Source organism: Musa acuminata, chromosome BXJ2-4 (assembly GCF_036884655.1).
Source record: "Musa acuminata AAA Group cultivar baxijiao chromosome BXJ2-4, Cavendish_Baxijiao_AAA, whole genome shotgun sequence".
In the NCBI taxonomy this organism is placed as follows: domain Eukaryota; kingdom Viridiplantae; phylum Streptophyta; class Magnoliopsida; order Zingiberales; family Musaceae; genus Musa; species Musa acuminata.
Window position 1 is genome coordinate 6,473,337 of NC_088341.1, and position 13,740 is coordinate 6,487,076.

At 38.7% G+C, this 13,740-nt stretch overlaps 1 protein-coding gene and 1 long non-coding RNA gene across 2 annotated transcripts; one reads left to right on the forward strand and one right to left on the reverse strand.

Moving 5' to 3' along the window:
- Positions 1 to 5,530: 5,530 nt before the first annotated feature.
- LOC103980957 (single myb histone 4) lies at positions 5,531 to 11,063 on the forward strand. The gene is made up of 6 exons (XM_009397503.3): positions 5,531 to 5,809; positions 7,216 to 7,412; positions 8,089 to 8,173; positions 10,033 to 10,116; positions 10,450 to 10,732; positions 10,823 to 11,063. Exons 1-6 carry the CDS (start codon positions 5,660 to 5,662, stop codon positions 10,852 to 10,854), a joined length of 831 nt encoding a protein of 276 aa, XP_009395778.1. The 5' UTR covers positions 5,531 to 5,659; the 3' UTR covers positions 10,855 to 11,063.
- A 323-nt stretch (positions 11,064 to 11,386) lies between these two features.
- Positions 11,387 to 12,503, reverse strand: LOC135609722 (uncharacterized). The gene is made up of 2 exons (XR_010485853.1): positions 11,905 to 12,503; positions 11,387 to 11,668 (listed from the first exon to the last, which is right to left on the reverse strand). It is a non-coding gene; the product is annotated as an uncharacterized LOC135609722 (long non-coding RNA).
- Positions 12,504 to 13,740: the final 1,237 nt, after the last annotated feature.

Consider the following 13,740-nt stretch of genomic DNA (forward strand, 5'->3'; position numbering starts at 1 on the left):
TTGTCTGATCTAAAGTTGATTGGATCCAAAAGATTAGTGCATCACAAATCAAGAAAGCAGAATCAGAAAAATCTAAAATCGATCGAGTGGATCAAAATATTCAGATCATCCTCACCCATTGAATGAAATCGAGATCGATCGGCCTCGTAGAGCCTCTACCCCCAATTTCATCTATCAAACACTTGACGTAATCTCGTGAACCGGGAGACCGATGTTTGAACTACAGCACTACAGCAGGCCGCGAGTCACCTCCCAGAGATCAATTCATGGTTGACGTGACGGGCCTCGATTCACCAAATCGTGATGTGATGTCGATCATAAACTGTCTCCCGCTTCGATGTGACCTCGATCGTGGCCTCCGGTGAACCGGTTGACTTCATCTTCCGCTTACATTAACTACTGTTACACTCTTTAACCGCTGTCATTATGAATTTATATATGTTGATGAAGAACGAATGATCCAACAGTATAAACAAAGATGTGCTCCCACAGTGCATACAATTCCTAAATGTTTTATTATATTCCGAGAATTATTTGTGCTGTGCATACATTTTTTTACGTCGGGAGAAAAGAACACCGTAAAGAGGTGGTACCACCTGGAAGAGCGTAAGGCCCATTCCGGGCCCGTATCGACGGCACCAGGAAGTCGATCAGGATTCGAGACCACTGGTCCCGCTATCACCGTGGTGGGGCCGAGAAAGGCGCTGCGAGTGAGCACCGGTGCCGTGGGCCGCACCGGGGTGGGACCAGCCCGCCACCAGCTCACCCTTTCTTTGCTGCCGGATCCGGCACGGGAACTGCACGTGGGGTTGACGTCTCGCCCGACGACGTGTCCACCTCCTATTGCGCGAGTCGAGGGGCCGGCACGTGGGAGCGTTCGCTCTCTGAGGGACCACCCCAAGACATGGCGAGTTCTTGAGGCCAAGGAGAGAGAGAGAGACCAGCTTTGGGCGTTCACGTTCACTCCCTCCCCTCGCTGTCGGTGCCTCACAGAGATAGATAGAGAGAGAGAGAGAGAGAGAGAGTCCATTTCAAGAGCTGCGATTAATAGGGCAAAGAAAAGAAAGAATACGAACTAATTGTTTTGTTGGCCCCCACCGCATTTACTGCGAGGGCCCACCGATGATTGGGCAACAGCACAAACAGGATTCTCTTGCCTGCAAGTACATCCATAAGTGGCTGTCCATTCTGACATGTTTCCTTCCCTCCTCCCGGTGGATCGATCGATCTCATTTCCCCATCTGCCGGTCCCTCTTCGCTCGACCTCCATCTCCACGTCAAGAGACATCACGTGGCTCCTCGAAACTTCAAGAACATGTTTCTGCATCATTTAAATCTTGGATTGGAGATAGATATTAATGAAGCAGGAAACCGTTCTTCGGTGTATCACATTGTCCTGTTGATATGCTGCTGCATAGCGAGAGTTAAACTACAGGTAATGGTGTTCTATGTGGTCCTTCCTGTTCAGTGGGCTTCATGGTCCACAAATTGTTCGTGGAGCAAATGAAGAGAGTTAAAAGCACTGTGAAATCTCCCCTGTTTCGGCACAGAACCAAACTGAAGAAGAAGGCTGTTCGATCGTGTTCATTCCTCGGATGTGGTCATGTGTGCCTCGCAAAGAGAAGAAGACCGTCATTTCTCCGTGCCGATGCTTCGTTGGTCTTTCTTTCATGCAGAGAACAACCTCGAGAGCGTCTCAGCATGCCTCTCGAGGACCACTTCGCGGCTGGAGCCGCCGTCGTTGTCGCCGACGTGTTGGCATGTGAATTGTTTGTCCACTCTATTCGTCGCCATCGATCAAATGCTCATCCACTCGCTTGTCGTTCATGCATCGCCCATTTGGAGTAGCTTTGTCATGTTCCTCGTCTTTGTACACTTCGATCCCATCTCTTTCTCACGTTATCCCGTCCTGCGTGAACGTATCCAGCCGGAATCCAACCACCGTGGCTCCACCTGGCCGCCTGAAAGAGACAGATTAACTCCATTATCGGCAGTCCCGACATCCGTCGATCCGTCACTGTTAATGCAAACTTTAGCTCGAAAGAGACGCAGAAAAAAAAAGACTGTCCTGATGACCACTCACATTTCGCATTAATACTTTCTCTCGGTAGATAATATTTGCTGTCACTGTTCCTTTGACCTTGTGTTCATCTCCTCTCCTTCGTCTGTGAGGATCCAGAAAATATGTCCATGAAACTGCGATCTAGATGGTCCGGCAGGATGCATTGCATGACGAAGGCGCCTCAATGGAAGAAGATGACATTGATCGGTGGATGGGTTGAGGTCCCCTACACTTAAAGTGCCTTACGACAGAAGACTTAGGCAACACCGGCAAACCATGGCCCCAGCACTAGAGGAAATGAATGACTTTCCTCCGCAGAGGCAGTTCTTCCTCTTTGATCCTTTCTCCACATTTCCACATATTTTTACTGTTACAACACGCATTGGTTAGGGTTAGGGGGACAGGCTGACCCTCTTTGGTCCTGAAAATTTCGGAAGACATGAATTCATGTTCTTCACATCCTTCATTCTTGTCATGCTTCTTCCAAATTGGGGTCATGTGTCTGCCTTACTGCTTCCAGTAAAGGAAGCTCTCAAATGTAGAGTCCAAGACTAGAGCTATACAAAGAATTTCTCCATGCTCTGTGTAATGTAAAAAGGGAGTTACATAGCCGATTATTCATTGTGCAGATGAGGTAGAAGTGACCACAGAAGCAGATCTAATGATTAAGATCATTAGCAGGTGTACTTTCTATCAATCATGACCGTAAATGAGGTTTTAGTTTGAAGCAGCCAACCGATTATGATGGACACATTTTGTACCCAATGTGCTGGAACAAGACTTGCCAGAACTACTAATTAAGACAGTGGACCGCAAATCTCTTAGCATGCAAGGAATTAAGTTTCTTTTTTCTTCTGAAATAGGGATAAATTAAATGACGGACCACATACCTCACAAGAATTTGGATGCTGAAAGTTACTTTCGATGAATGACAACCGAAGGTCTTGCTAGAAATCTAGCAACTGTATTTGTTCAGCTGTCCCCTTTCAGCTTCGGAGGAACAATGGTGAAGAGCCGCAGCCTACAGGGAAGGCACTAGCATCAGGCACAATGCTATCAACATCTTAAATGTCAGATATAAAGAAAATCCGATAGATTGTAGGCACAATATGGTAAGAGATGCTGACAACGAGGTGTTCATCATAACTGTAATATCGAATCAACAGTAACTATCTAGTAGCGATACTTTTCCGACTCTAGAGTTGCTTACATTTTACCAAACAAACATATTGAGGATTGAGATGATCCGAGATTTCTCAAATATTTTGCAGTCAATGATTTTCCAAATTGGAAAACAGTCCAACTGATATTAGTATGTGAAATGACTTTGAATGGCATTGATCTCCATTTGTTTCACGAAAGTAAATAATCATTATCTAGTAAAAGAACGGAAACACTTTGTCAGGTTGCAGTTGTTTTATGAAATTCTAGCAACGAAGAAATGAAATAATCTTCAACCCAATATCATGATACTGTCTTCTGTGGAAAAACCAAGAGAGAAGAGATCTTTACAAGAAGGCAGATCAGATGATCGAAGAATTAATGGAAGAATTTCTGCAACAGCACATAAGGAGTTTCGTGAAGCTAAACATTCCACAAAACTCATATACTCCCCATTGTCTTCAAAAACTTAGCGTTCCTTCAGAAAGCTTACTTTGGTGTAGGAACTTCTTTTTAAGTGTGCTTTTATAGGACACCTTGATAAGCAACAGTAATTAATGTTCTAAGCACCAGTCACAAGATTTTTGGTTGAATAAAACAGATCAGTGAAATATTATATATCTATTCGATTCAATTTCATTAAGCTATCAAAACCATACATAGAGAATATGTCCCAACAATTCACTCATTGCACATTGCTGCTTGCTAACAATCGAGCCAAATTAACCGATGCTCCAAAAGAATGTATGAGTTCAACAGATGATTCTGGTCTTAGACTCCAACGGCAGATTAGATATCAAAATATTGATATAATTAATAAATTGTTTTGCCGTGACAACGATTTCAGGGCTTCAATGTTTGCAAAAAAACCTACAATGTTCAGTTCAAGGACAACAAAGAAATACCTGTAACCATTGGGTATCTAGCATCAGTAATGCGAAAATGCCTAAATATAATAAGCTTGGGAAGTGTGAGCACTAAGTAAATAATTAGTAATTAGGAAACTACCAAGAGAAATGGCAACTAAATCCAAATATATCTATAAAAATAAAAATTCTTGTAAATTCGTCATTCCATTTTTTTGCTTCATTCACTTAAAATTTGGCTGCTGGCTTATAGGCTTGTATTGGTGCCTTCAGTAGCATCAGCATCAGACAGTCATAAAACTCTGCAAACTGTGAATAGGAACAAGCAAGATTGAGCAGAGGCAAAAACAATTTTTGCTCATAATCCTTTCAAATTGAATATTACATGGAAAGGGAAATCATCACTTCGATTTTAAGAGGATCAAAGTACAGTTGCTAGTAAAGTCCAACTTAAGGAGTGAGGTGAAATGCCGTAGAGCTTAAAATTGCAAACAAAGATAAGGAGAATTAAAATTATGGGAGAAGATAACATACAAGATCCATCTGTAATTTGCAGAAAGCCATTTAACTCTATGCCGTGAAGTTCAAATAGAAACCGCAACGCCAAGTCAAGATAAAGAAAGGGGTTAATTGCAACAGTTCAATATGGCATCAAAGTTTTGGGTTTTCACTAAGTGGAACTTCCACGATATGTTTTGCATAATCCTCAACAAAATGAAACCTTTTCTCCAGAAAATGTCCGCCCAAATATTATTCGCAACAAAACCAAAAAGTAACTTCAGTAAATAAGATTTACCCATTGCCAGAGTAACTCAAGCCCGATGCTTCACGAGGATCGACCGCAGTAATGGTCACATCCACGAGAGGATCAACGAAGAGGGGGAAGGGGATTTCAGGTGATGGGATTAACCGCGTTTCCTATATAACAATGTATGTATACATTCTACCTTTTAATGCAAGAAGGTCTCCCTAACGGTGGCGGATCCTCCCCAAAGAAGCTTTGAGATCAACCCTTTCCAATTCCCGTGTTCAAATCCTCCGAGGAAATGGACCCCAACTAAATCAGGGATCCTTCCGAATCTGACCGTCAGATGCCCCTTTCCTCGGATCCTCGTCGTTCATCTATGCACGGCCCCACAAGTTTTAAAAGAGGTGGTTGGACCCACGGAGAACGGTGCAGCTCACGTACGTTTTCTGCGTCTGAGGAGGATTCAAGGAGCCTGTCTCGATCGAGACACCAATCAGGAAACGACGACTTTAAGTTGTACGCAAGATTGGGTCCTGCAAGTTGGCCACACTTTCGTAGGCTCAAGTGTGGGCCATCTCTTGCGCCGGACAGGTCAATGACCAATAGAAAGAAGTTCTATGCTGTTTGGTGAACCAGTTAAGACACAGGATAATTAACTCGACTGTACGTCTTCGCTCTGTTTCGTCCCGTTGTGCTGTTAACCCTAATATGAGAGGAAGGGCGAGGAGGATGAAGAAGCGGAGGAATTAGGGTTCGATGCTAAGTGAAGAAGAGTTGAGGAGTGGACGGAGAGTGATTTGACGTGGGAGAGAAGGTAACTCGATGGGGGCTCCGAAGCAGAAGTGGACGGCAGAGGAGGAGGAGGCGCTGCGCGCGGGCGTGGACAAGCACGGCGCCGGCAAATGGCGGACCATCCAGAAGGACCCTGAGTTCAGCCGCTGCCTCGCCACTCGCTCTAACATCGATCTCAAGGTCGCCCTTCGATTCCTCTTCTCCTCCAGCAACGTTTTTGGTCATTTAGGGTTTTACGTTGCCGTTTGTTGTCTTCTGTTGATATCCTTTCATGTATTTGGATCAAACCATGTGTAGTTTTCTCTAGGTCTATTGCTTTTCAAACAACAAGAACAATATGATTTCCCCCCCGTAATATTTGGGTTCAGCTAAAAGGATGCTTTCCCGCCATTGAGCTATCTTCGGAGTAGTGTTAGTAGATAATCTAAGAGTTACAATATCGTTTTCAATTGTTTCTAACAGAGTCTTCCTTATCTTCTTATACATCTCCTGACAACTTTAATCAGTACTGGCATCCCATTCCATACAGTGCATGAACAAGTCTTCTTTGGATGTCGATGAACTACGTTGACATTTTCACCTCATTTTTATCCTCGATTAGTATTATCTGTATCTTTTTGTCAGTACAACTGTGTCTTATTCGAGAGCCTACATCTCATTATAGTGTATAAAAACTTGAAAGTTGTAAACAAGTTGATAATATAACCTTGTTGTTCCCAAGTTTTCATGAGTTGCAAATTTCGAATATAAATTAATCGTCAGCTACGAATTAAATAGCTAAAGCAATGCTCTTGAACAACACGACAAATTATATAAATTACTAGATAAATATATGATAAGTATGTAGAATCAGAAAAAAAACATAAGGAAGAGAACAAAAAGTAGGAAGCATAATTAACAAATAGAACTTTACAGAGTGTTTCGTTTATGTATCTTGTGACAATATTACAGGGAGCACTTTGGAATAGCTTAAATTTAGTTTTAAGTCATTCATTTAACTAAAAGTGATACTATACATTAGATCAATTATGTAACCAAGAAAACAAAATAATGGTCATTACATCTTTCTCCTATTGGAATATGTTGATGCCAGAATATTGTGAAAATGACTTGTGTTTAGTAGGTGCATTTTATGTAAACTGGCCTTAGTGCTCCCTGTAATCTTGTCACAAGTGCAATTTTCTCATATGGACCTTTCTAAGAGCAGGGAAGTAACCGAGGTCCCTTGGCATATGGGCCTATGTGAAGCCTATAATGGATCTATGTCATGCTTTTCTTCGCTTCTCATCTTTCCTTTTTACAGTTTGTTTGGCTTGTGAAGTAATCCTCATCTTTACATTTGTAACATAACAAAATCAGAAGTCTTCTATTTGATGATTTTGTTTAGTTTACCTGCTTAGGTTTGATTCGATAATTGTACTGTGAATAATGCTTAATGCACCAGTTAACATTTTATATCATAATACTAGGAGAGTTACAAATTTTATTTTGTTTATACATTTTAGATATGGAACAATCCCCCATCTTCCTGCTTATGTCATTTATGCTTTTATAGTTCCATCTAACTCATGCAGTAAATGTTTCAGGATAAATGGAGGAATATGAGTATAAGTGCCAGTGGCCAAGGCTCTAGGGAAAAGGTAAGGACACCAAAGGCAAAAGGTGTTCCAGCCACCCCAGTATCTGGCTCTCAGAGCCTTGTTGTCTATGTCCCTCATAAAGATGGAGCACCTGCAATTTCAGATCCAACAAAAAGTTCACAAGAGGCAAAAAATCCTCCTCGGTGGGTGATATTTAATTTAACTTATTCCATTATGATCTAGTGAACTTCTCTTGGAACTACAAGAACTTCTCTTGGAACTTTTTTCATTTGACAACTTTTTTCATTATGATGTAGTGAAATTCTCTTGGAACTACAACAACTTTTTAACTATGGTCCAGTGTTCTCTTCAAACTACTAACAAGGATAATATGGATATTAGTTCCTCGATTTTAGTAATGAAAAAGTAACTTGTAAGTATGAGATTTTCACATTGCAACCTGTTAGAAGATAAACTTCTGTGTTTTATTGAATTATTAGTAGGCATTGATTAATCAGGAAAACGCTTTGTTTGGTATTCTTGAATTAGTATGTAATAGGAAGATGAAATCGCTTTTCTGGTAAGATCTCAGATGCTATGGAACCAATTATAGTATGATGGTGCTGCAATGCTAATTACATTTGAACTTTGAGATAAAGACACCTTTGTTTTTTTGGATGCTACTGTATCATATTTACATATATAGTTTGAATCAGTATGTTATCGGTGTCACTTTTTTTTTTTCTTCAGGCATGAAGCATTTCTTAGCTGGGGAAAGAACTTTCTGCTAACTTCATTTTTTTCCTTATCATTCAGATTGTAACCAATATTCCTAATCAGTATTTGTTCTTACATTGTGATCCATTTTTTGTTTATTAGGTACACTGCTATGATAATTGAAGCACTTGCATCTATGCAAGAACCTAATGGATCAGAAATTGGTGCTATTTGTAGTTTTATTGAGGTTTGTGGGTATAACCTGTCATCATCATGTTAGTGAAAGGAGCATCCATGTTGGTTTTTTTCCTTTGTGCTTTGGAAGAATGGCAGATTTATGCATTTCATATCATGTTGTCATTGTTAGAATTTGAGACATCTATGCTATGATACTTTGAAGTATGTCAAGGTTGTCATGTTCTCTGCAGTCCTCTAGAACACCCGAGATATGAGGCTTCTATTATGAGCATTTTTTTACTAATGTAACATTTTCTTCTGTGGTAAAGTTTGTGCCTTTGATTTCAATTGCAGCGTGCGGAGGTGCTAACATAAGCATAGTGGATAACTCTGTTTGCTTTTGTTGGATTTTCACAACCATCAATTTATGTGAAGGCTAGACCCTGTAAATCTATAAATTTTTACCCACCTGCATTCATGATGGTCATGGACTTCCTTGTCATCTTTGTTTCTTTCATGACCCTTTGCATCATGTTTTACTCGTAATTGCTTTAATTTCATAACTTGGAAAACCATGTGCAATAGTGTTACATCTTCAATTACATTTATACTATTGAAGAAGGTTTAACTCGAAGGCAATGGTGAAAATCCTATAGTAAGTTTTATTAATTGCAAATATAGTAATGACATAAATTATGTTTTCATTTAATAAAGAATCTAGAAGCATCAAATCTCTGTATTTTTCTTATGCACAGATCTACAAGAATTTGACCTTCAGATCATGTGTTGTTCCTAGTCTTTGTGACATTTTTAATTGAAATGAAAAAGGGCATACCCAGCACCCAGCACCCAGCGCATGAGGCTCCTGCTACTGTGAGGGGAGGGTCAATGCAGTCTTTCTAGCCGGGCAACATCTTTAATTGAAATGACCTATAGAATATAGTGCTTACCTGGTTTTGCAACATATAGATATTTTTGCACGTACAAAAGGTTCTCAGTTTGTCAGAATCTTGGTTTCTACGCTTTAAATGTTAGAGATCATATTCAACAGTGTCAATCTTCGATTTGGAGCCTCTTGTTCAACATTAAGTAGACTTGAGGTCTAAGTACTTTTGGTTGCTTGCTAGTTAAACTCTATTTCATTTACCTTTTATGTTTTCCTAAAATTTTTAAAAGGAAAATTTATTAAGTTGATAATTAGGAGGAAAAGGAATACATATGTAGATTCTGGTGTTCTAAAGTAGCTTGATCTGTGTGAACCTAAATATGTTTCTTTGGGTTAGCATGATTGGAACAAAACTATTAAATGATGGCTACATATCATCTTAACTCAGTCAGTAGCATTTGCCTTTATTCTGATTTGCATTGCAACATCTGTTAACAAAGATGCCTGGTACTATTAAATGACTATATAAGCAATCTGATATATCCAAAATTTAGAAGGGGAACCTTAAAGAATAGTAGAAAACTTGCATTATCCATTTGCATCTTTGGTTTACATTTTGTCACTGAAATTTTCTATGTTTATCTTGCTTTGCTGTAGTACTCATTTCACTGTGGTAGGTTTCATAGACAGCTGGTTCTTTTTAGCTACTGAAATAGTTAAAAAGCACAAAATTTACAGCTACGGCCTATGGATACCTTATATATTGTTTACATTGTCATCCTTTCAACTTACGCAAATGTTTAAACATTACATTTCAGATGATCCTGCAAATTTGTTAAAAGTTAGGTGAATGTTATTGTAGATTACTTTGTGATATACAGAAGCATTTTGCACTTATTTTAAAAGAGCATTGAGTATAGCATTGCACTTGTGCATGTAAAGTTTCTGTAGTTCTATGATATCTTTGCAGTAGTACTTTGCCATGGTTGATTCCTTTTTAGTGATGTTTGTCAGACTGTTAATTTCTTTGATATCTTATGCAGCAAAGACATGAGGTGCCACAGAATTTTAGGAGGTTGCTTAGTTCAAAGCTAAGGCGGCTTGTTGCTCAAAATAAAATAGAAAAGGTAAACCATTAAGACACTCTCATTGTTTAATAGTCTGGTACTTGTATGATGCTATTTTTTTCATAATTCCACTATTACTAAATTCATCATTTTTGTTTGCATGAAGTGGATGGTAAGTAGTTCTTGAATCATATAATAATGAATATCATGTCCCAAAATGTCAAACAATACATGTGTTCTTTGAGAGAATAATTAGGTATGGATGCTCACTTGCCTTTATTTTTAAATTATAGGAATATGCTTTTTCACATGCTTCGAGAAGAAATTTTATTGCCTTATACAAATAATTTTTTATCTTAAGCTTGTTCATCATGTTGTGTGAACACATTGTAGGTTCAAAAGGGTTACAGGCTGAAAGATTCCTCGTATGCAACAAAAACTCCAACCCCAAAACAAAAAGATCCGGCAAATCGAGCTAGGGTACATCAGAATTCCAGCTCAGCAAATTCGATAGACCCTATAGAGGAAGCAGCAATAACTGCTGCTTACAAAGTAGCAGATTCAGAGGCCAAATCATTCTTAGCTTCTGAAGCAGTCAAGGAAGCAGAGAAGATCTCAAAGATGGCTGAAGAGACGGATTCACTTCTGCTTCTAGCGAAAGAAATCTTTGAGAGATGTAATTGGATACAACTGATGATCTTTTTAATTTTTTTCTTGAGGTTCTTGTTTATTCATGAAGCACTTAATGGATCGTCTAATTTTACAGGTTCACGGGGTGAAATTGTCACTATTGCTTAAGCTGCATGGATAGAATTTGTTGTATCTTCAGGTATGCTCTCTGGCTTGCTCAACCGAACCTTTAATTTCCTGTAGTTTGCTAATTTATGGCTGATGCCGAGAGATGCAATTGCATGAAACCAATCGGACATCCATGCTGGATAAAATCTGTATATAAGCTCTCATTCAATCAGATTACAATCAGATGATGATGACTCTTTTTGTTTCAAGAGGGCAGCTCATTCATTGTGGATGTGTTTGCAAGTTACTATCTGATGCCTCCATATTTATGAAGGAATCATCAATATTCTGCCATATGATATGTATATGATTTGTAGGTTATTTTCACATGTCAGGTTATTTCTGTTGTAAGGTCATTAAAAAACACTCAAGCTGGAGATCATTAGGACACTGCAAACGTCTCTTTCTGTTCCATGCAAATTGCACAGCTTGAAAGAAAGTTAATTGTTCTTTCCCACTTGGTTAACTCTGCCATCAAATCAAATCCATGGCTTACGGATCTAAAATGCATTTTGTCTTCCACATGTCTGTGTATGGAAAAGTATATGTCGTGCCTGACAAATGACAATAATATTCACAGGTATTCAGATCCATCAGCAGATGTACACTATTTCGGACAGATTTCTCTATTAGATAACAAACATATACCTTTTATTTAACACGCAATATTTATTCAAACCTTAGGGCAAAAATCAATGAGCAGAAACTTCTGGCTGGAATATAACTACTATTGCTGATAATGGAATCAGCAAACAACTTCCTCCTTCAACCTTCAAAATCCAATAACTTCGACAAAGCTCTACAAACCATCAATCTGCCATGGTATCAGCAAACATTAACTCATCATCGACGAAGAACAATACCATATGAGAAGAAATAAGAGAGATGCAAGTGACGGACGTCTTGTGTAAACGAAGGATGATAGATATTTACTGAAGGTAAAAAGAACAGATGCTTGATCAGATGAAGCAAGCTCATGGCAAGTTCCGATCTTTTTGGCACAGATCGATTCCTAAACGGAAAAAGATGAAACCTGGTTAGAGACGATACCAGGAGGAGACGGATCACCACCAGCCATAGACGATTTGGGTGTATTTATCCTTGAGCCAGCGGAAGCCCCTCCTCACGGACCCCTTCACCCTGCCCTCCACGGCATAGGCCTTGTAGCTGGCGACGCGCTTCCGCCGCTGGAAATCAGGGTCGCCGAGCACCCACCCGCCCTTCTTGGATGAGGAAGAGGGCGCAGCGGCTTCCTTCTCCTTGATCCCTTTGGAGCCGTAGCCACCGTAGGCGTAGGAGCTCGTGCTGTTGCTCCTGTAGTCGTAGAGGCTGGACGGAGGAGGCACCGCCGCCATCCGGCCGTCGTTGTATGACCTCGATCTGAAGTCTTTCATTGGACCCGTGCTCTCTGCGGAGGGAGTCTCCGGAGAAGAGGATGAGGGAGGCGGGGAAGAAGGCGGAGGCGTGGACGGGGATCAGGTTCGGTTATTGTGGTCACGTTTGGCCCGGTGGTTGAATCTTTGTGAGGTCGAAGACCACCATCGAGTCGACGCTGCGACAACGTGTGGAACAGCCTGTTGACTTCCGTCCGTTTGCAGGCGCTGCTTTCGTGCGCTGCTAGGCATGATGTGAACTCCTCCGGCCGCCCTGAGCGTTGACTACTTTTCACTCTGCTTTTTTACCTTTACGTTACTATTTACTGTTTCTTCCTCACCAATTTCCTTCAATTATATACATAAATAACTTATTATTTTTCGGTATTTAAAGCCCTTCAGTAATTGAAAACGCCTCGTTATATATTTTTTTGGGAATAATAGGATATCAATGTGCAATAAATGGCAACGCAAACTGAGAAAGAAAAAGGACAAGTTGGATATGCACTCCTCTCCCTCTCCTTTTCTACGTTTAATTTTCCCCCACCCTTTCCCCGTTCCACATTTAAGACTTCACTTTTGATTCAATTGCCATTCTTGCGAATTCAAATTTAGTGTTTGAAGGTATAATAATTCGATTTCTTTATATTATAAAATTGAAAATATACGCTCTCAGTGAACTATATTTTGGATTTTTCTCATATCTCTATTTTATTTTATTTTATTTTTCAAACTAACTTGAAAAATATATAAAATACTTCTCAAAAAAAAATTCATTATATTTTTCTTTCGTATTTTTACTTGTTTTTGAACTGTTATATTATTTTTGTAATATTTTTTTATTGAGACACTAAAAATATTATTAAAAAAATACTATGCATGACATCATATTGTATCTCTCTGATTGCAACTATTTGTAGACCATTACGATATTTAGATTTATATTATATCATATTTTTAGATTTATATTTAATTTGATTGAGGTTAGGTGTTTATTTGAGCTATTTATAATATTTATAATAGATTTTATAGTATTTTTATTATGATGAACAAAACACTCTAAAAAATTAATTTTTTTTTATATGGGTGATATTATTCATAAACAAATATAAATACCTATTTGAATCAGTATTTTGATTTAATTTGATTTATTTATCATGTTTTCAAGTAGTCTTTATAGTATTGTCATGACCAAGATATTATAACACATCAAAAATATTATAATAAGTAAGATATTTTTAAAAAAATAATAAAAATATTTTTTAAAAAAATTAAAGAATTATTTTAAGAAAATATAAAAATACCAATTCAAAAAAAATTAAAATTATGAGTGTTTTCTAAAAAATCGCCCAACATCTTTTGGTTGGAACGTAAATAATATTTATAATAGATTTTATAGTATTTTTATTATGATGAACAAAACACTCTAAAAAATTAATTTTTTTATATGGGTGATATTATTCATAAACCAATATAAATACCTATTTGAATCAATATATCAAATACTTTTTAG